This window comes from Mustela nigripes, chromosome 3, assembly GCF_022355385.1.
Source record: "Mustela nigripes isolate SB6536 chromosome 3, MUSNIG.SB6536, whole genome shotgun sequence".
NCBI classification, from domain to species: Eukaryota; Metazoa; Chordata; class Mammalia; order Carnivora; family Mustelidae; genus Mustela; species Mustela nigripes.
Window position 1 is genome coordinate 28,493,707 of NC_081559.1, and position 20,251 is coordinate 28,513,957.

The window sequence follows — 20,251 nt, forward strand, 5'->3', positions numbered from 1 at the left end:
CGGCTCGGCGCTCCCAGAGTTTACTTGGGCAGAGAGGCCAAGAGAAAGCAATAACCAGGACTCGCCGCAAGGCGGCGCTGAGCTCAGGAAACGTAAACCGCCCTACCGAGGGCGCGGATTTAGGAAACGCTTAGAAATAATAGTAACTAAGGGAGCGGCTCACTGTAGGTAGAATGTTTCAACCTCAGCGCTACGCTCCCAGTCGCCAGAGTTCCCGGCTCTGGAGACTCCGGTCGGGACCTGAAGTTTCTAGGCTATTGTCCTCAATCCCAGTGGCGCGCGCGCGCGTGTGTGTGTGTGTGTGTGTGTGTGTTGGGGAGAAAGGTAGAGAGTGGGGCGGGGAAGGAGGAGGAAAGGCTTGGGGCCTCCAACGGAAGCTGCAGGGAGGACATTTCCTCCCAATTTACAGCCGAATTTCCTAACCATCATAGCCATACCCGTCAATAAGGCACAAAGACTTCTGGCAAAATCGTGAGTTTCCCTTAATGGAACGGGTATTTCAGCAGAAGTGGAGGGGAGAGTGAAAAGGGAACTACTATTTTGTTGTTCCCATGAGCCAAGTGCCTTCTTTATAGACTCAACAACAGTCCAGTGAGGTAGGCTTGGACATACAGACGTGGAAACTGAGGCACTAGGAGGCCCCCTCCACATTCCCGCAGCCAGTGTCAGAGGACCATTAGAACCTAAATCCCTTGACTCCAGAGCCAATGCTCTTACTGCTCAACGTCCTGTGACTAAAAGGACTCATTGGCCAGAAGCAGCAGCCCCAGCTCCTGGCAATCTACAATGCTGGCCAGCCCTCCTTTCTCCCAATGGCCACGTTCATTCCCACCTCAGAGCCTCCCACTACCTGGAGTGTCTTGGCAAGCAGGTTCATTTGTTACCTCCTGGGTGATGCTGTTCCTGGCACTTACTGTTCATCATATCAGACTCTTTTCCTTACAGTGTTTATCATTCTGTAAAGTCGATCATCTTTTGTTTATGAGCGTTCGTGGGTGCACTGAGAGTCTCCCTTACTAGAGTGTAAGCTACATTAAAGGAGGCAGGGGTCACATCAATCTTGTTGTTATCCTCAAACCCAGCACAGTCCTGGACACAGAGCAGGTGCTCAATAAAAATTGAGTGAGGGAACAAGGTGGTCAGGCTGGGCCAAATGTCCATGGGGGAAGGAGCATAGAGGAAATTCCCCAGTGAGAGCAAAGGTAAGGGTTTGCCCACTCTACTTATGGAGTGCTGAGAACAAGCGCTGGGAGCCACTGGAGCCCCCGTTGGGTCTCTCTTCAGTGGTGAGGAATTGCTCTTGAGGGTCATAAGGCATATGAAGGTGAATGCCAAGAGTAAAGCGCCCTAAAACAGGAGGAGTAAAATCCAGGTTAGTAAGGTTTGCGTCACCGCAAGGACGACCACAGCCAGGCTTGACTGGAGGATGGGGTCGGAAGCACGCCCAGTCCCCCAACTCCCTACCCCAGAGGGCGTTTGGATAAATACAAATAGGGAATAATTTCCCCCAAATCCATAAGGGAGAAACCCAGATTGTCGAGGGAGGCCAGAGCCCGTTCTGGATTCTTCGTGTCCTGGCCCTTGCCCTTGGGCTCACAAGTGGGAACTACAGACGCGGCGGGAGGGGAGAACCGAATTTTTTTCTTCCCTCCCTTTCCCTCCCTTTCCCTCCCTCCTCCGTCTCTATCGGGCAATTCTGGATTCGGCCGCCAGGAGGCGCAGGCGGACCGCGCTGGGTGGGAAGCCGGCAAGGTAGGGTGGGATGGAAGCGGGAGTCGGTGGGAGGCTGAGGTCCGAGGGGCGGCGCGCGCGAGGAGCGAGAGCGTCTGGCTGTGCGTCTGCGCTGGCCGGCGACGCGGGCATCCGGTGTTAGCCTCGAGGGTGAGCGGGTGTCTGTCAGAGGATGGACGCTGCGCCTGCGGGAGCTGGAGCTGGGGGCCTGGGCGCGGCCCTGGGATCAGGGTTCCACCTGGGTGGGCAGTTTCCAATCCAGCTGTTGGCCAGAGGACTATACGCTGCAGCTACAAGAGGCGCGCGCGCGCGTGGTGGGGGAGGTAATAACAGCTGAGGTCCCGATTAGAATGAGCTGTCCAGCTGGGACTTGGGGTGGAGACCCTTCGTGTGAGACAGGGCACCTTTCTAGCCTAAAATCCTGATCTTGGCTCTGCTCTAAGAAGCTGTGAGGCACTAGCCAGCCTCTTCCCTCCTGTGTACCTCAGTTTCCTCATCAGAAAAATGGTGTGTGGGGGCCCCCAGCCCATGGCCTTTAGTTCCAGCTGTCTGTGACCAGCTCTCTCAGAAATGGGCACACCCAACGAGGCCACCAGTAGCCAGTTGTCTAGCCCTCTCTCAGGGTCCCCACATCCCCCAGACCTTCCTCCTGGCTCTGGGTTTCCAAGCTGCGGAAAAAGGGAAGAAGGAGCCACTGAAGAAGAAGGGCCTGTCAGGTGGCCCTGCCTCATGTGCTAGAATGGGACTCTGGGACACTTGTCCCTTTTTTGTGCTATGGACCCCCTCCCAGCCTCCTTTCTCCATGAGGCTGATCCAGCTCCAGCCCCCCCCCCTCCCCCCCCCCCCCCCCCCCTTGCCCCCCCCCCCTCCCCCGGCAGCTGGTCCTGTTTGTTTTCCTAGATCAGTTGCACTGAGAGCTTCCTGAAGGATGGGTGCACAGGTGGCTTTGTTTGCCAGCTCAGCGCTCACCCCCACCTCCTCCCCATCCACAGCCTCAGCCTTTGGGTGTGGAGGGGGAAGCTAAGAAAAGAAAAAATAGTGTCCCCAAATCTAAACTTCCAAGAGACCTCAAGATCTCATAGGGATCTCATCACCCTCAAAGATCTCCCCACCCCCCCCCCCCCAGTCCTTCATCTCATATCTCATATGGGGACTTTTGCTCCCATAGAGAAATCTTCAGGACCGTCCTCCCCACAACTCTACCAAAACACAAATCCCACATGGTAACTTAAGATCCCACAGAGAAACTCTCAGACTCAGTCTTGTGTCCTCAGTATCTGAGACCCTCAGATCTCACTCAGAGCCCCTTCCCATACATGGACATACAGATCTGATAAAGAACCCCTCAACCTGATCCTGGGTGCCCACCCAGGTCTCTATCCCATATAAAGGCTCCCTGAGAATGCCCAGAGACATCTCTCTCACTTAAAGCCCCATCCCTGGACAGCCCTACTTCTCTGTCCTGCTGGGCAGCCAATGTCTTCTCCTCAAGCCGGACTGCTCCCATCCCTTACTCCTCCTGATTTCCCTGGGAAATCAGCCAGGGCTTTGGTGACTGAAGATGCAAATTCTGTGAAGGGCTCCCTCCTGCTCCCCAGGTCCCCTCACCAGCCTCTCCTCTGCAGCCCTGCTCCTCCTCCCTCCCCTCACCCCCACCCAGGTCTGGAGCCCGGAACCAGCAGACTAGCACCTTCCCTGGGGCTGTGAGGTCTGGTTTCCTGGGAGACAGAGATAACTGAATGAGAGATCAGCTCAGTCCAGGCAGGGTCCGACAGCTGGCCCAAAAGAGGGGGGGTCCTGAGGGGCTGGGAGACCCACCCACACACCCATTGTCCTTCCCTGCTAGAAACAGAGCCCCTCTTCTCTGTCCCTCAGTGGGGACACGGGGCTGGCTACCATCCAGAGACATGGGAGGCAGCTTCCTCCCTCACCCTCTCCCCAGACACAAAGCCACGGCGGCGGCAGGGGGGGGGGTGCAGAGGGCTGCAAAGACGCATTCACGCAGTTCTAGGCACCGGGACACTTAGACTAGGAGAGTATGAGCACTCTCCTAGGATTCAACAGACCCCCAAAGTCACACTCATGTACAGGCAGACGCTTATTCACTCACTTGTTCCTCAAACATTTAATAAAATGTGCCACATGCCCCTCTGTGCTGGGTGTCGGAGTCACGCAGGAGTATGCCCTTGTCACTTACACTCCCACCTATCCCGTTCCATGGTCACCAGTGTCCGAGAGAAGGAGAGAAGGCTGTTCAGTCACCTGCCCAGGATCAGACACACATTGGAGGCTTAAAAGTGCCCTGGAGTCCTACACTGCTGCCTGGGTTCGAATCCAAGCTCCACTGCTTATCATTGGCACTCTTCTCCTCAGTTTTTCCTTCTGTAAAATGGGAACCATAGTCTTAAAAGCTGTTGTGAAGACTTAAGAGCACGTAGAAACAGAACGGGCCTGCGCTACTTACCCAATAGATGTTCTCTATTATTGCCCTTGTAGTTGTGATTATGACTGGCTTTGCTGCTTGGTTTCCCCCTGCTCCCCACACCCCCAGGCTTAGCAGGGAGGGAGGCTGGAGTCAGGGCAGCAAGCACAGCTCTGGGATCTGCAGGCCCCTTCCCACATTGGCCTTGTAGAAGCCCTCAGGATGGGGAGCCTTCCTCCCTCCCAGCATTCAAGTAACTCTTCTCCTGATCTCAGTTTGGGAGGTTTGGGAAGGTCGAAGGGGAGGGGGGTATCTCAATTTCTTTTCCTCTGCCCTTCTGGAGAAAGCACTTGGGAGTGGAACTGGAGACCTGCCTTCTGGTCCTGGGGTTTTTCTGGCTCCATATGTGCCCTTGGGCCGGTCACTCCCTCTCTTGAGGCCCCAATTTTGTCCTAACTGCTTATCTTGGTGGGGGGGGGGGCTCTTAACCCTGACAGCTCTGATCCTGTGATGCCTCAGAAAGGCTCGATCCCTCCCCTCACCAACCAGCCTCTGCACACCACCACCAAGCCAGAGTGAGGGGGCGAGTTGCCAAGGTCGCCATGGGGACTAATCTCTAAGAAGGTCAGTGAGGCTCTGGACCTGCCTTGGCCGGATGGGGATTAGCACTTGGTTATGAGCAACCCCCCCCCCCAATGGTGCCTCCACTCCCAGGTCCCCTGACTCTCACCTAGACCCTGGGCAGAGGTTCCAAGGCTGGACCACAACCAGTAGGTGGGTAGGGGGTTAGGGCAGCTGCAGAAGCTGTCTCTACAGCTGTAGCCAAGAAAGCAAAGGGCAGAGATGGGGTCCGACCCATGCCCCTCACTGCTCAGTGTCCAGCAGGGTCTGAGCCTGGCCCCTCTTCATCTTTTGCCCTTTAATGGGGAGCGATGGGTCTCCCAAGGGAGGGGCATATCAGCCCTACACCCAGCTCTGGCTGTAGAAGCCACCTCTCTCTCCTTTCTTGGGGGTAATTTCACCCAATGTGGGGATGGAGGCTGTTTTCACTTGGTGGACCGCTACCTCTGCACACATCAAGCCTTCCACCTCCGATTACCCTGACCTTTGACCTGGCATCTTTACATCTCTCAGAATTGTACATCCCTGGTTATGTCCGGTTGCCTCTGTTCTTCTTCTATGGTTTCTCTCTGCCCTCTTCCTACCTCTGGCTTTCAAGGGGGATGGGGTGGGGGCTGTCCTCCCGCCCTGCTTGTGTTTTCCACTCTCCTCCCCTCGCCATTTCTCCTCGGCTCTCCCAGTCCCGAGGCTGTCCACGCTCCAACTGCACAGTCCCTTTTTCCGCTTCCTCCACTACCTGTCCCCTCCCCCGCCTGGGGTGCTGACGGGGATGACAGGAAGCAGGCTCTGGCTGGGAGCAGGAAGGGGGAGGGGTAAGGGGCTGCTCGAACACCAGCTGCTGAGCAACCCCCCCTCCCCAAGCCCCGCACCTGCGGGCCAGCCCGGCGCCTGGAGTCTCCGCCCCTGGCCTAGCTGGGAGGAGGGACTTGGATGGGAGGCCTGATCGCTAGCCTCGGTCAGGAAATGCGGGTCTTGGGGATAGGGGTTGGAGGTCTGGGGAAATTGGGTCTTGGGGGGAGGGGAAAGGCAAGTGGCTCTCAGTCACAAGGGCAGACCCAACCCTTGGTGGCCTCATTCTTCCCAAACACGCCCCCCCAATGACTGTGCAGAAGAGGATCATTTCATGGGGGAGATCTCTTCATTGTGCACCCCAAGATCTGAAATCCCAGCCAGAGGTGGAGAGCTCCAGCCCCCTTCCACGATTAGGGAGAAAAGAGGAAGCCCCACAGACACAGGGAAGATGTGCGGGGTGGGGGGGGTGGGGGGTGGTGGGGGGGCAGGCCCAACCCCGGACAGGCAAATCATTCAGTGCCAGAGGAAAGCAGCAGAGGGCTAGGTCCAGGACAGAAGCCTGGTCAGGGAGGGCAGGAAGGGGGCTGCACACACCCCAGCCTGGGGAAATTGATGCCTCCCTCTCCAGGGCTACTGAGGTCCGCCCCCTCCCAGAACAGTCTGGAATCTGTCAAGCCATCTCACCCCCTCCCCCTCCCTTTCTCTGCAGGGAGGACTCAGCAGATCCCTTGGAGCCTGCCTGCGGGTAGGAGGCTGGGGCTGATGGGGTAGAAGGGACAGGCCAGTACCTCCAGGAACATCCAAGATGGAGCTGGAAGGGACCAGTGACTCTCAACCCAACCCTCGTTCTCTCTCCGCCCCCTCCCCGCCCCCCCCCAGGGGGGTGACCCCTGCCTGGGTGTGTAGTGGTAGAGTCCCTACCTCATGATGCTTCCTCACCTTAAGGGGAAACTGTAGCTTCTCACTGCTGAGGCTTTCCTCCACTTGCCAACTACAACTAGCTCCTCTCTGGGGCTAGACCAGCATCACCATCCATTTGGGGGAGGAGGAATGGAGGACACCAGAGTCAAAGGACAGAGACTCAGCTAAGGGCTCAGACTGGCCTCAGGCTGCATGGGGAACCCTCAGTTCTAGACTCTGGAGGCAGGAGGCCAGGATCTAGGGCAGTCTCCACCCCCTCCCCCATGTCAGATCTTAGCCTTTGGAATCCCTGCACAAGGTGGCCGATCTGTCTCATGTTTGGGTTCTCCTGCCTAAGAAGAGGGCCCTTCACACCCACTCTCACCCCATCTGTAGCTGCCTGAAACAGGCAGCCTCGGGATTATGGAGTTTGGGAAAGGGGGTGTGCTGCTTTCCCTGGGGACCCCATCTGGCAAGGGCTACTGGACCCTGAGTGTGTCCTTTTCAATCAGTCTGTCTGTGTGTCTCCCACACGGGAAGACAGAGGGGCCAGGGAGATGGCAGGGAGTGAACCCTTGGGATGTCAGCTCCAAACAGATCTGGAGAAGCACACTTGATCTTCACCTGGCCATAGTCCCCCCAACCCAGATTTTCCACAACTCACAGCTACCGCTCCAACCCCTTGAGGGCCTCCAGCTTCCCAGGTCGGGTGGCTCAGAATCATTGCTAGAAGCCAGAAATCAGGATTTGCGGGGCTCTCATGGAGCAAAGGGGAAAACCGCGGGAGAGGCTGGGAAATGACTTGCCCAAGGCCATAGAAGTCGCTGGGACAGAGCGGGACTAGAAGCTGGGTTTCCACCTCCGGAAGGGCTCCTGTTCCTGCCACAGCCCCTTATGCCACCCGGTGGAGCCTGCTAGGCTGGCCCAAATGACCCGAACCAAGCCGGGCAGCCCATGAGTTTCAGGCAGGACAAGGCAGGGAGGGCGGGCCGGATGGGAGCCGGATCTCCTCTGGGAGCGGCGCGCGGCCTCTCCGACCCGTATGGCGGCGGCGGTGGCGGCAGGTGCCTGCGTGGCGGTCGGGCCCGGCCCCCGGGCGGGTGCTGAGAGGCCACCCCTGCCTCACGCGAGCCGAACGAACAAAACGCTCAGGTCCGGTTTGTGCGAGGGGCTCGTCGCGGGGCCGGAGCGGAAGGCCGGGGGCCTGGCTGAGGCCGTGGGCGATCTCCAGGTCCTGGTCTTCTGCGAACGCAGTGCCACACCGCGCGCCGCTGGCCGCCGCCCTCACCTGCGCGCGTCTGCGGCTGACACGTAGCCGGCCGAGGCGGCACCGCAGGTGCGCACCTGGTCAGCCCCTCCCTTCCTCCCTTCCTGGCCACCCTTCACCTGGCCGGGCCCTGCTTGGTTTGGTCCCCAGCCTACTCCCCGGAGCTTGTGCGGGAGCCTGGGCTCCGCGCGCTCTTATACGGCCTGTTCAGTCCCCGCCCCTACACACACACACACACACACACACACACACACACACACGCACACGCACGCACACACGCTCGCACCTGTCCGGGCGCCCGTTTGCTTGGAGCAAATATTGACTCAGAGGAGGAGGAGCAACCCTTCCCCCTCCCCGCCCCCGCCTGGGCTCTGGGGCAGGAGCTCTTCCGAGGCCTTGGCCGCGGGGTAGAAGGGGGGGTGTCGGGGACCTGGGCGCCTCTGGAACAACACCAGATGTCACTTTTCCACCCACCTGCCTGGAAGGCGGGGGAGGAGCTGAGGACAGAGGCCGCCGGGGGGAGGTTAGGGGGAGCGCGAGGTGGGTATCCTAGGGAGGGTGGGACATCACCTGGGCTGGGGATTCATATTCGCGATGGGAGTCGCTTAGTAGGGCCTGTGGGCCACTGTCTAGCTGTGACCTCAGCCCGCATCCCAAAGGGTAGCTCTTAGCGCTCTGCGATGTCCCTCGGTTTCCCTTCCTTCTCAGCCTCTTAGCTCAGTCCCCGGAGCCAGACAGATACTGAGAAAAGGCCGGTGGTGGAGGGGGCCGAGCCCAGGAGCAGAAGCAACAGGGAAAGGGGAGGGGTGGTCACCTCGCCTTACAGCCACCTGCTGCGCGGATACCGCCTGGCGCTCAGTTTCTGTCCCCCAGGCAATGCGCAGCAAAGGCTAATTAGGCCCGCCCGAAGCGCCCTCCTCTGGCCAAACCCCGTCCAGCGCCCAGCAGCGAGCGGCCCGAACTCTGGCCCGGCTATGCTGCGGAGTGGAGAGAAGCAACCTCCCCACCCTCAAGTCTGCAACGAGTCGCCGCAATCCACCTCAGCCACTCCAACCATCTGTCCCTCCCAGAGCGCGCTCGAGAATTCCTTCTGCGTCGGGTAAATAAAGTGAAGGCAGATACAGAAGGCTATATGCTTTAGTGGCCGGGCAGTGGAGAGGGGGGCACGGAGGGCCGCAAGTCGGCGGGGCTGGGGTGTGGCATCCTCAAAGAGTCGCTAGGGGGCGGCACCACCAGGCGGGACACCTCGGCCTGCTGCAGCCCAAGGGGCGCCGCCGAAAGCAAGTCGGGAGTCTCAATCCTGGAAGACAGAAAGCCCCAGAGGGAGGTAGGAGAGAGCCTTCGGGCCGAGCCTACCCGCCCCTGCCGCCCCTCGCGGCCCTCGCGCCCCTCCGGCACAGTCGGCGCCCACACCTGGAAGGGCTGAGCGGCGGCAGGGCGATGACGCGCGGCCGCGAGGTGAGCACCACCTCCCCGCGGCTCGCCTCCACCAGGATGTTCTGGATCATGTTCTCCAGCAGCGCCTCCTGCAGGTTGGCGAACGCTGGGAGCCTGCGGGGCGGGGATGGGGGCAGGACGCGGGTGTCAGCACCGCCATCGACGGCGCTCGAGTTCTCCGCAGGCCTCTTCCGTGCTGTGCCGTGTGTGCCCTGGGCTCAGTCTACGTGGATTCTCATCCCACTCCCCGCCCGCCCAGCACTATAAGGCATCCTTGTTCCAACTCTACAGACGCTCTAACTGTGACTCAAAGGGACCAAGTGGCCAAACATCCTGCCGCTGGAACAAGTGGTGGGCTGGGAACCCAGGCAGTTGTCGGTCCCATCTCAGAGCCAGGTCCCGGGGAGAGGCATCAACCTGTGAGGAGGTGCCCAAGGGACTGGGTAGGGCCTAAGGGATCCCAAAGCAGACAGTTAGGGCCACAGAGCAGCCCCAGGCAAAGTCCCTCCAGGAAAAGCTGGCACTTCTCTCCTGGCTCTAGAAAACCATTCAACTATGCCCTGGAAGTGGTGTGCTAGAAAATGGTTTAATAGCCGGGTCTGGGAGGGAATAACTAAAGCCCAGATCGGCATTCTGTAAATACCTCGCTGAAGGTCTTAAGGTACCAGCGGGATGTCACTGAACGCTGAGCTGGGAAGAGCCTTGCATCCAGACAGAGGCTGGCTCCCAGCGCACCACGGCCTCCTGGGATCCTTCTGCACACACCTGCCTTGTGAACCCTCAGCCAGGTCTGGCTGCTCACCGGCTGATGGTCTCCTTCTCATCCTGCTCTTGTTCCTCCTTCACCATGACCTTCAGCTGCTGCTGCCACTGCCATTTCAGGGACTCCTGGGATGTGGGCTGCAGTGTGGGCTCAGTCTCCATCCAGGACGACTTCTCTTCCTTCGCCTCCTCCTCCTGCTCCCCCTTGCCTGTCTCCTCCTCCTCTATCTCCTCTTCTTCCTCCTCTTCCTCGTCCAGCTCCTCCTCTTCCTCTCCACTCTCCTCCTCCTCTTCCCCCACTTTCTTGTCCCACCTCAGTTTGTCCTCCTCGGACTCCTTGTCTCTGCTGGCCTCCCAGCTGCTGGAGGATGGAGACAGGACAGGTGCTAACTGCAGGGTGTTGCTCTGGGCCGTGATCTTGGCGGACTGCTCATTCCAGAACTGGCAGAAGTAAGGCATCTTCTCCACCAGGCTTTGGTCCACGGCTTCATGGAATATCTTGTCTTCTAGCAGACCCCTGTGTGGAAGGCAGGAGGAGGAGGTCCTCCCCAAGATGGCTTGCCAGGGGGACTTTACACCCCCTGTGGGGCTCTGGCTTCAGAGCCAAGCCTCAAGGGGCAGTTCCTGACTTCTGTGTCTACAAATGGGTGATTGGTGGGGGAGGCCAGCCCTGAGTCAGTTGCCCCGCCCACCCCTCCTTTGGAGGAAGGCATCTCTGAGCTCCATGGGATCTTAGAGGCAGAGCCAGGAGGTCAGAGTTAGGCAAATAAGGGACAAGAACCCCAGGGAGACAGTGAACTGGCTCAGACCTTATCTGGACAGGACAGAACTCAGGATCCAGCCCTGAGGATCCTTCTAGCAAGCTCCATTAGAGCTGCCCCATCCTGCAGGGCCTGGGGCCACCAGTAGAAGGATCTTGTGGGGGAAGTTCTATTTTTCAGGAAAGGAAGGGCTGGGACTTCAGGGGCCATGGATGGACACAGAGCTGGCTGGCCAAGCTGGTGAGATCACCTGATGATGGTGGTGAGACAGTCGATCAGGAGCTGCTTCTCCTGCTTGGAGATGGGGGCCCACTTGTCTTGGGCTTCTTCCTCAGAAGACTCCAACTTTTCCTCCTTGTGGTATTTCCTCTTTGGCAGCTCCCTGGAGCAGGCCATGACATTCTGAGTGGCCTGGGAAAGCCACCATGCTGGGTGGGGGGTGTCATGAGCAGTGGCGGTGGCCATCCAGTCAGAACATAGATGAGCTTGGGACAGCCCACCGCTTTGGCCCAAATGTAATGCTATGGCATATGGGGACCAAAGCCCAAACCCCAGGGTCAGCACAGGACCTGGAGAGGCTCCAAGTTGGAAAGGTAAGGAAGGAGGAAGGGCAAGAAGCCCAGGTGGGTTCCCAAGCAGCAGAAACCCCCTCCCTGCCTGAGAATTCACCGGTGCAGGAAGTGCTGGGGAAAGCCAGAGCAGTTGGCCAGGAAGTCGTCGGGGGCATGAGCACGGGCCGTGAGGCTCAGGCACAGCATGCCTGGCGAGGGCGGCTGGGGACGGGGCCACAATATCTTCTTCTTTGGGATCTTAAGTTTCCAGCTGACAGGCCGGTTGAGAGGCTGCTGACTCTTGATGGGGGGCAGCGTCTTTGGAAAGGGAGAGACGTGGATGACAAGGATTTGGGGATGTCACTCCCTCACCGATGGATCTCTAGCCCCCCAACCAGGCCTTTGGAGCCAAATCGAAGTGTGACCCCGCCCATTGGCACTTCCATCCCTCCCTTCCAGGAGGCTGGGCCAGCAGTTGGGAGTATCTCTGGGAGCAAGAAAGGGGCACCTGGGTGGCTCAGTGGGTTAAAGCCTCTGCCTTCAGCTCAGGTCATGATCCCAGGGTCCTGGGATCCAGCCCTGCATCAGGCTCTCTGCTCAGCAGGGAGCCTGCTTCCTTCCCACCCCCCCCCCCTCTCCCCCCCTCTCTCCCTACTTGTTATCTCTCTCTCTCTCAAAAAAAAAAAAAAAAACTTAAAAAAAAAAAAAAAAAAGAAAGGACTGCTCAATTTATCCCAAGGAGACGGGGCATATGAGCTCACCTTGTACTTCCTCTTAGGGACACAGGCTCTACAATATTCTTCTTTCTATGGAAGCAAAGAGACCCATACTTAGGGTATAAGAAGAGGGGCTTCCCTCTTCTTACCCTTTCTGCCAACCCACGAGGTGGGGGGTGGGGAGGTGCCAGCAGCCAATGCCAGGACCTGCTGCCCTCCTGATCTCCCCCACCTCCCAGCCACACCTCCTTCCAGGACCTTCCTTAGGGAAGTGCTGCCTGCAGACAAGGAAAATCAGATCACCCAGCTGAAGGAAAAAAGGAGGTGTGAGCAAATATACGCAGACTGTACCAAGGGTGCTTGTCCTTGTGCCTCGGAACTTTGCAGTTCAGTGCGATAAGGAAATTCTCTCCTTTATTAAGATTTAATCCAGAAATCCCTTCTCCCACACCCTCCAGACAGGAGGTTGTGCCCTCATAGTTGGGCCAGAGCTTCAGAGGGGAGCAGAGCCTCCCTGGGGGCTGAGTGTGGTGAGGACAGAGGTGAGCAAGATGCAAGAATAGCAGCTCAGGGGCGCCTGGGTGGCTCGGTGGGTTAAAGCCTCTGCCTTCAGCTCAGGTCATGATCCCAGGGTCCTGGGATGGAGCACTCATCGGGCTCTCTGCTCATTGGGGAGCCTGCTCCCCCCCGCCCCCCGCATGCCTCTCTGCCTATTTGTGATCTCTGTCAAATGGATAAATAAAATCTTAAAAAAAAAAATTAAAAAAAGAATAGCTGCCCAGGGAGGCTGGGAAGCTGGGGGAGGAACCAAGAGGGTTGTGTGGTCTCACCTTTACTCTCCGGCTCCCCTACAGATAGGAATAGCCTGCTTAGTGCGTGTTTCCTGGGTACCAGGCACTGTTGTAGGCACTTCACAGGCTTTAACTCATTCGATCCTCACAACAGTGCTGCGAAGCGGACACTATTTTACTTGCATTCAAAATATTTTTTAAACTTTTATTTTTAACCTTCTTAATATGGAAAATTTCAAATGCATTGGAAAGTAGAGAGAATGTACCAAGAGTCCACCCAGCTTCAACAATCAGCAGGTCACGGCCTGTCTTGTCTCATCTGTGCCCCACTTCTGGATTTTTGTTTAAGATTTGTTTATTTAGGGGCACCTGGGTAGCTCAGTGGGTTAAAGCCTCTGCCTTCGGCTTGGCTCAGGTCATGATCCCAGGGTCCTGGGATCGATCCCTGTGTCGGGCTCTCTGCTCAGTGGGGGGCCTGCCTCCAGCCCACCCCCTGTCTGCCTCTCTGCCTACTTGTGATCTCTCTCTGTCAAATAAATAAGTTAAAAAAAAAAGATTTATTTATTTGAGAGAGCACCTGCGCATACATGAGTGAGTTGGGGGAGGGGCAGAGGCAGAGGGAGAGAATCTCAACCCCACTCCCTGCTGAGGGCAGAGCCTGAGATCATGACCTGAGCTGAAATCAAGAATCGGACGCTTCCCTGACTGCGCCATCAGGCACTCCTGGATTATTTTGAACTCAATCCCAGATGACACATTACCCCTATTTTATAGTTAAGGGAACAGAGACAATAAGTGACTTGACCAAGATCTCAGAACTAGAAATCTTCAAAGCCAAGAATAGAAACTGGGCAACTTGTCTCCAGAGTCTGCCTCTGAAACCCCTGTCCCACACCGTTTTCCATCAGAAGGTGAGCTGTCTTGCCTCCTTTGGCTCCCCGGTGCCCAGCACTTAGCAGGCACCCATTAAACACTGGCTACACGAGGCTGGGAATGGTCAGCCAGTCTTCTGTGTACAGAACAGCGTCTCTTGGGGAGATGCTCTGCTAATGGAAGCAAGCTGATCTAGGACAGGCTGGCCAGTTTTGCATGTAGGACCACCTCACACCCCCACCTCTCTCCCCTCTGGTAAGGCCAATCAGAAAGATCTGTGATGTTCAAGGCCCACTCACCTTCCCTTTCCTATCTGTGATGGTGAACTCCACTTCCTGCCGTATTTCCTCGTCCTTCCACTCCTGTAGTTCCTTACGGTATTGGTTTAGGAGTTTCTGTCGGTACACCTGTAGCCCAGGACAAGGAGGGAGGAGGCCAAGGTCTGGAGGACCTGTGTGCTGTGGACCCCTCACTCTTCCAGGGGCTGGCCCCTGCCTTTCAGTAAAGGTCTGGGGATCTCATAGACCACCACCACCCCCAACGCCACATCCCAGTACCGGGAGCTATGCTCCATCCCGGCTTCTTTCTGATGCTGGTCCTACCTTGCACACCAGGTCCGTGCTGTAGAAGCTGGCATGCACTGAGGCCTTCAGGGTCACCACAAAGGGAATCGTCTCTTCAGGAGCCACCTTTCCTGTCATGGGACTCACAGACACCTGTTTGTTTGGGGGAAGGGGTCTCTGGAGCTTCACAGGGATGGGATAGAGTGGGATGAAATGGGGTGGGCAGGACGGGGCGGTATGGGATGGGGAGGGGAGGGGCTAGGTGGGGTGAAATAGGACAAGATGGGACAGGATGGGGTGGAATAAGGTGGGCCTGGAGTCCTGCTAGAGGTTCTGATTCTCTAGAAATATGGGACTCTCACCTCCCCAAACTCTAGAGGCTGCAGCTGCCACTCAAAGTCAATTGTCTCACTCTTGGAGATGTTGTTGAGGAACAGCAGGCGGCTGCACTTGCTCTGCACAGGTATGTTTCCCAGGGAGATATGGGACTGGGACAGGAAGACGTTCTGTTTGTGGAGACAACACAACAGCCACTTGGGGAGGTGAAGTTACCGAGTGCCTTCGGCAAGCGTCAGGGTAGGCAGTTCACAGGCATTTGATCCTCACCATGCCCCCGTGATACACGTATTATTGTCGCCCCACTTTACAGCCAGTGCTGCTAAGGTTTAGAGAGCATAAAGAATTTGTCCAAAGGTCTCTTATAGGCACAGTGGGGATAAACCCAGACAGTCTCACCCTAAAGCTTATGCTTTTGACCATTAAAATAGACTTGGGAGGGCTGAGAAATCAGAATTTGCTTAGAGAACTAAAGCCACCATAATTTGAATCCCTGAAGAATGCTTGTAGATTAATGGTGTGTGGGGGGAGATCAGCAGTTGGCATTGTCAATGGGAACAGAACAGTAGGGGCTCTGGAAAGACTGAGGTCACATGGGAGGGACACTTCCTCTCTGTCCAGACCCTGAATGTCTCCAGGGCTGGGACTTTGTCTGGCTCTTCTTTGTGTCCTCAGGGCCTCCAAAGTGCTCGTCATGCAGTTAGAGTCCAGAGAGGGTAGGAGTGGAAGGCTGGACAGGCCAATGTATAGGTGTATAGCAACTGGGTGGCTGTATGGAAGGATGGATGGAGAAGTGAGTGAGCAGATGGTTGGGTGGATGAGTAAATGAGCATGTGGGGGGAGCCTGGGTGGCTCAGTGGGTTAAGATTCTGCTTTTGGCTTTTGGTGATGATCTCAGGGTCCTGGGATCGAGTCCCGCATCAGGCTCTCTGCTTGACAGGGAGCATGCTTCCCTTTCTCTCTCTCTCTGCCTGCCTCTCTGCCTCCTTGTGATCTCTCTCTGTCAAATAAATAAATAAAATCTTTAAAAAACATGAGCATGTGGGCCAGTGGGAGGAGATGGACAGCTGGGTGGATGAATGAATGGGTCAGACGTCCCAACAGTGGGGTGTGTTTGAACTAAAGATGGGGTTATTGACCCTAGATATTTTATGGCAAAATCCATCTAGGTCCAGGGAGGGACTGTTCTGTGTGAAGATAATACTTTACAGCCCTAAAATGGGAGAGCTTCCTTCTATCCCTTCCAAAATCCCCATCCCAATTCCCAGAGTGACTTGAGCAGGAACACCTGTGGGCACTAGGGGGCAGGGTAAGCCTCTCATGGAGCCAGTCCTGCCTGCTTGATGAGGTCAAGTTCCAGGCTTTACTTCTGTATCCCTCCCTTATCACCTCTATCACATTTCCTTCCCAACTTCCCTCTGCCCTGGCCCGGGGGGCCCTCAGGCTCCTCCTAGGCCTCAGGCCTTCCACCTCCCTACCCCTACCTGTCCAGGAACCATCAGCCTGGAATGTATGGAGTGGTCGTCCCAAGAGGAGATGTTGTGGAATGGGGCTGTGTCCCCCATGACCTGGGGGTCATAGCCCACTCCCTGGAAGCGGATGATGGCTGAGTTCCATCCCAGGATATGTATGGGTACATCTACCTAGGAAGTTAGGAGGGTGGGGAAGGGACTGGTCAGAGCAAGGCTTGCTGAGGGAAGCCAACACCAACCCCCGCCCTTACTCAGCCCAGGCTGCGGCTCACCATGTAGGTCTTGGCCTCAATAGGGGAGAAGATCCACAAGACCTGAGCAGTTGTGCCCGGCTGGATCTCTCCATGAGGATTGAGGCAGCAGAAGACGGGGTGATCGAAATTTTTTTCCTGAACCTGCGACAGGATGTTGGTCTGGATCTCGTATGTCACAGGCACCGAGCCACCATTATACAGTTCATAAATCTGCAAGGGGGGCAGGAATAATGAAGTTTCCACACCAGATCAGGGTTTGCAGCATAGAGAGCCTGGGATTCTATGTCCAAGGTGGGAAGACAGGCTGATCTCCATGATGTGACTTTACCGCTCCAGAGCCCCCTAACCACCTCTGATTTCCATTATGGCCTGATCATCCAAGAAGTATGTAACTGCATTTTCAGTCTGGGACATTTTAGGATAATCTGTAATCCTTATTTGCTATTCATTTACTTTTGTCAAGGTATAAGACAACACTAACACTTGTGTCTCTAGCATGGGGATTTACAGAACTGTCCATGCACGCACCCTTCTAGCCCTTCAGGCTCTCGTTCTAACCCTCCGGGAGGCTGCCACTTTCCACGTCTGCCCTTAGAGGCAGTCCTGCTTAAAGGCAGAGGAGGGAGGGGAAGGAAGCTATGATGTCCCCCAGGACTAACTCCAAAGTGTGGGAATCACAGAATGTCCTGGAAGAAACCCAAGATCTTCTGGTCCAAGCCTTCATTTTAGGATAGGAAAATGGAAGTCAGAGAGAGCAAACAGTTCATCTGGACCTAGGTCTTGTCTCCTCATCTTTCCCAGCATGCACTCCTGAATATGCTGATTTTATTTCTCTAGCCTGGGCTACGTCCAAGCTTCAGACCTGGTATCCACCTGGTATCCGACTTCCGCTTCCCAAGCCCTTCCTGCCCCCTTGCCAGCCACTGATCGTCTCACAGACATCTCAAATTTGGTAAAAACCCAACTCTTCACTAGAAAGCCTATTTCTACCTCCCTACTGCCTCGGAGTGCACCTCCTTTCAGTAAATGCTCCAACTAGGAATTCATTACAGCTCAATCCCTGTCTTTCTCCTACGTTCTCAAGCTAGCCCCAGTAAGTCCCTACGATTTTGCCTCCAAAATGTAAATTAAATCTGTTCACTTCTGCTTCTGCTGTCCTCTCATGGGTCCAGGCCACCGTCTATCATCCTCTCATGAATGAACGAGGAAGCTTGGCCAGTTCTGGAGATTGCTTGGAGGCACGGTTGGATCTCCTGGCTCTAGATCTGGGGGCATTTTCCAGTGTCTATGTTCAGGACCCCACAGGGAAGTGGTCTAGTCTCTCAGGAAAGCTCTCCAGGGGGCACCAATCAGTGCTTTCCTTTTCAAGGACCTGGGCCTCTGTAGCCTTGGCCTGGGGGGGGCAGGGGGGCTTCCAGGAAGCCAGTAAGGTAAAGGATGGTCTCCCAGGTCCGGAAAGCCCATTCCTCTGACTCTAGGCTGGACGACCAGAGACTTCTGTTCAGAAATACAAGGACTTCTAAATGGTTAGAAATTTCACAGCTGGGGCACCTGGGTGGCTCAGTGGGTTAAAGCCTCTGCCTTCAGCTCAGGTCATGATCCCAGGGTCCTGGGATCGAGCCCCGAATCCAGCTGTCTTCTCAGGGGGAGCCTGCTTCCCTTCCTCTCTCTCTGCCTGCCTCTCTACCTGCTTGTGATCTCTGTCTTTCAAATAAATAAATAAAGTCTTTTAAAAAAATGTTTTAAAAAAAAAGAAATTTCGCAGCCATGACAAGTTTGGGAAAATACTACATCCCCCTCTGGGAGATTTCCAGTGTACATGTTCAGAGCAAAGGAACTCAGTTCCCTCCACTTGATAAAGAAAATTCTATAGCTTCACAAGGATTCATAGTCTAGTTTTTCACACTTCAGAAAAACGTCCTTCCTGGAGCAGCAATTTTCAACCTGGGGCTGAGACCTATTAGTAAGCAGGCCATGAAAGCAATTTAGCAGGTGGAACAGAATAAAGTAAAAATGGAAAACATCTGAACACTTTGCATGTAGTAGTGTACATACTAATTTGTGATATTTTGTTTTAAGTATATGTTTTGTACTTATGGGATTATTATGGGATTATTATCCAAAATATATTAGTGTGACTCCTGGTCAAAGAAGTTCAAAGAATCCTGTTCTAGGGGAGAGAACCCCCTGCTTTTGCATGAGAACATGGGAATGAGGCAAAGGGCTTCGCACCAGGCACCAGGAAGCAGAAGCCTCTCATCTTGGATCATTCTCAGTTACCCCAACTCAGTGTTTGACCTGTAGCCCCACCTCTCAGCGTGAGGACTTCTGGAGGGCAAGGTCTTTGTTACCCTGTAGAGGGCTGATGCAGATACACAGAGATCAATGCTTAGGCTTCTTGGTAACTGGGACAACGTAGACCACTCACCTGCCTTGGGGGCAGTGTGTTGCCAATGGGGACAGGGACGAACTCGTGGCTAGTGGAGGTGAAGTGCACGTACTTTTGCTCCAGCTTCACTGTCACACCTATGAAATTTAGCTGGAAATAGAAAGCCCATGAGTAGCATCCTTCCCCAGGAGGAACAGAAGCACCCAGCCCAAAGTTCTGGACCCTAGGTCTCCAGGGGCACAGTTCCCTGCTCCTCTCTCGGGTGTCCAGGACAGAATGAGGTCGAGGGTCTCACCAGGATCTCCCGGCCGTGGGACACCTTGAAGAGCACTGGGAGGCGATCAGTGCCAATGAACACGTGGCTGGAAGGGAGGAGAGTCTGGGCTGAAGTTACAGAGCCCCAGTACCCGCAGGAGAGCAAAGTGCCTGTAGCTTTGAGGGGGCCAGCCCCTGGGAGAGTGTGGAAGGAACCCCCCGAGCTGGGATAGGGCAAGAGAGACATGAAGCCTCCCTGCCAAGTGGTTGGACAGGGTCCTCCCTTGGCGGTGCGCACCCTGGTGGTGGAGTCACCAGAGTCCAAGGAGGAGCTACTCTGGGAGCACAGGGAAAGCAGGGGGTGGGGTGGGTCTCCAGGACCGGAAGTGTGGACAGGCATGGGAGGAGCACCTGTATTTGAGTTCCACCACCTGCTCCTGCCCGGGGCTCAGGCTCCCAGCCTTGGGGCTGATGGAGAATACGCAGTTGTCCTGCACACGCATTTGGTGGAGCTCAGTGGCGTCAAACTCCGCTTGCTGCGCCCACAACTCCAGGTCAATCTGCTGGTCACTTGGAAAGAGGAAGGCCCTGGAAGAGGGTATGCAAGCCTTTTAGAACAGAGAGGTGGGAGCTCTACACAGCAGGCGGAGTGGATGGAGGCCTCCCAGGAGACCTCCCCTACTCCCTCCCTCCCCCAGCCGATTTGGCAAGCTGCCCCACACATGGCTGAGAAAACATGGCTCTAGCGGACTCTCACTTCATAACGACCCCAAACCCAAACCCAGAAATGGCAGCAGGTCCTTGGTGATGGAGTGGAAAGTGGAGACTGGGGCTTCCATTGTCAGGGACAGGAGTCAAGGGGGACAACCCGTGTATATGGGGAACTTTGAGCTAGCTAGTCACTAAACCCAGGGGGATGGTTGTGTGACAAAGCCCTTAGGGAGGGCCATTTGAAGCACCTACAAATGCCGGCAGCACATACCAGCCCCCCTCCGTTCAGGGGGAGGGTGTCTAGGCCAGCGTGAGCCTGGGGCGGAGAACAGATGCCCCAGCAGGGCTGGTGTTCTCGAATCTAGAGCAAGTCTGGGCATAGAATTCATGTCTCCCAAATGCCTCATGTTGTGGGAAAGTGCATACTGCCCTCAAGCTGGTTAACACAGCGAGAGGTGAAGGGGTCCCCGAGTTATGATCTGAAAAGGAGGACCCCTCTGCTTGCACATACACAGAGAGAACTGGCCTCAAACTGGGCAGATGGCAGGAACAGGGAGCAGTCAAAGTGGAAATGCTCAAAGAATGGAGGAAACCGCAAACCTAGACTCCCTTGAATCAGTCTTTTTTTTTTTTTTTAATGGAATTTT

The 20,251-nt window shown here is 55.8% G+C and overlaps 1 protein-coding gene across 1 annotated transcript in view; it reads right to left on the bottom strand.

The window, feature by feature from the left end:
- Positions 1–8,514: 8,514 nt before the first annotated feature.
- The window catches only part of CFAP65 (cilia and flagella associated protein 65), a 33,861-nt gene continuing 22,124 nt past the window's right edge, over positions 8,515–20,251 (bottom strand). The window contains exons 19-32 of the mRNA XM_059393495.1: positions 19,305–19,481; positions 18,934–19,000; positions 18,678–18,788; positions 16,268–16,459; positions 16,008–16,166; positions 14,550–14,693; positions 14,227–14,340; positions 13,924–14,031; positions 12,006–12,050; positions 11,363–11,562; positions 10,944–11,075; positions 9,973–10,449; positions 9,147–9,284; positions 8,515–9,033 (exon numbers count right to left, since the gene is read on the bottom strand). Coding sequence (XP_059249478.1) covers positions 8,871–9,033; positions 9,147–9,284; positions 9,973–10,449; positions 10,944–11,075; positions 11,363–11,562; positions 12,006–12,050; positions 13,924–14,031; positions 14,227–14,340; positions 14,550–14,693; positions 16,008–16,166; positions 16,268–16,459; positions 18,678–18,788; positions 18,934–19,000; positions 19,305–19,481 — 2,227 coding nt within the window. The 3' untranslated portion in view covers positions 8,515–8,870. The remainder of the gene's footprint in view (positions 9,034–9,146; positions 9,285–9,972; positions 10,450–10,943; positions 11,076–11,362; positions 11,563–12,005; positions 12,051–13,923; positions 14,032–14,226; positions 14,341–14,549; positions 14,694–16,007; positions 16,167–16,267; positions 16,460–18,677; positions 18,789–18,933; positions 19,001–19,304; positions 19,482–20,251) is intronic.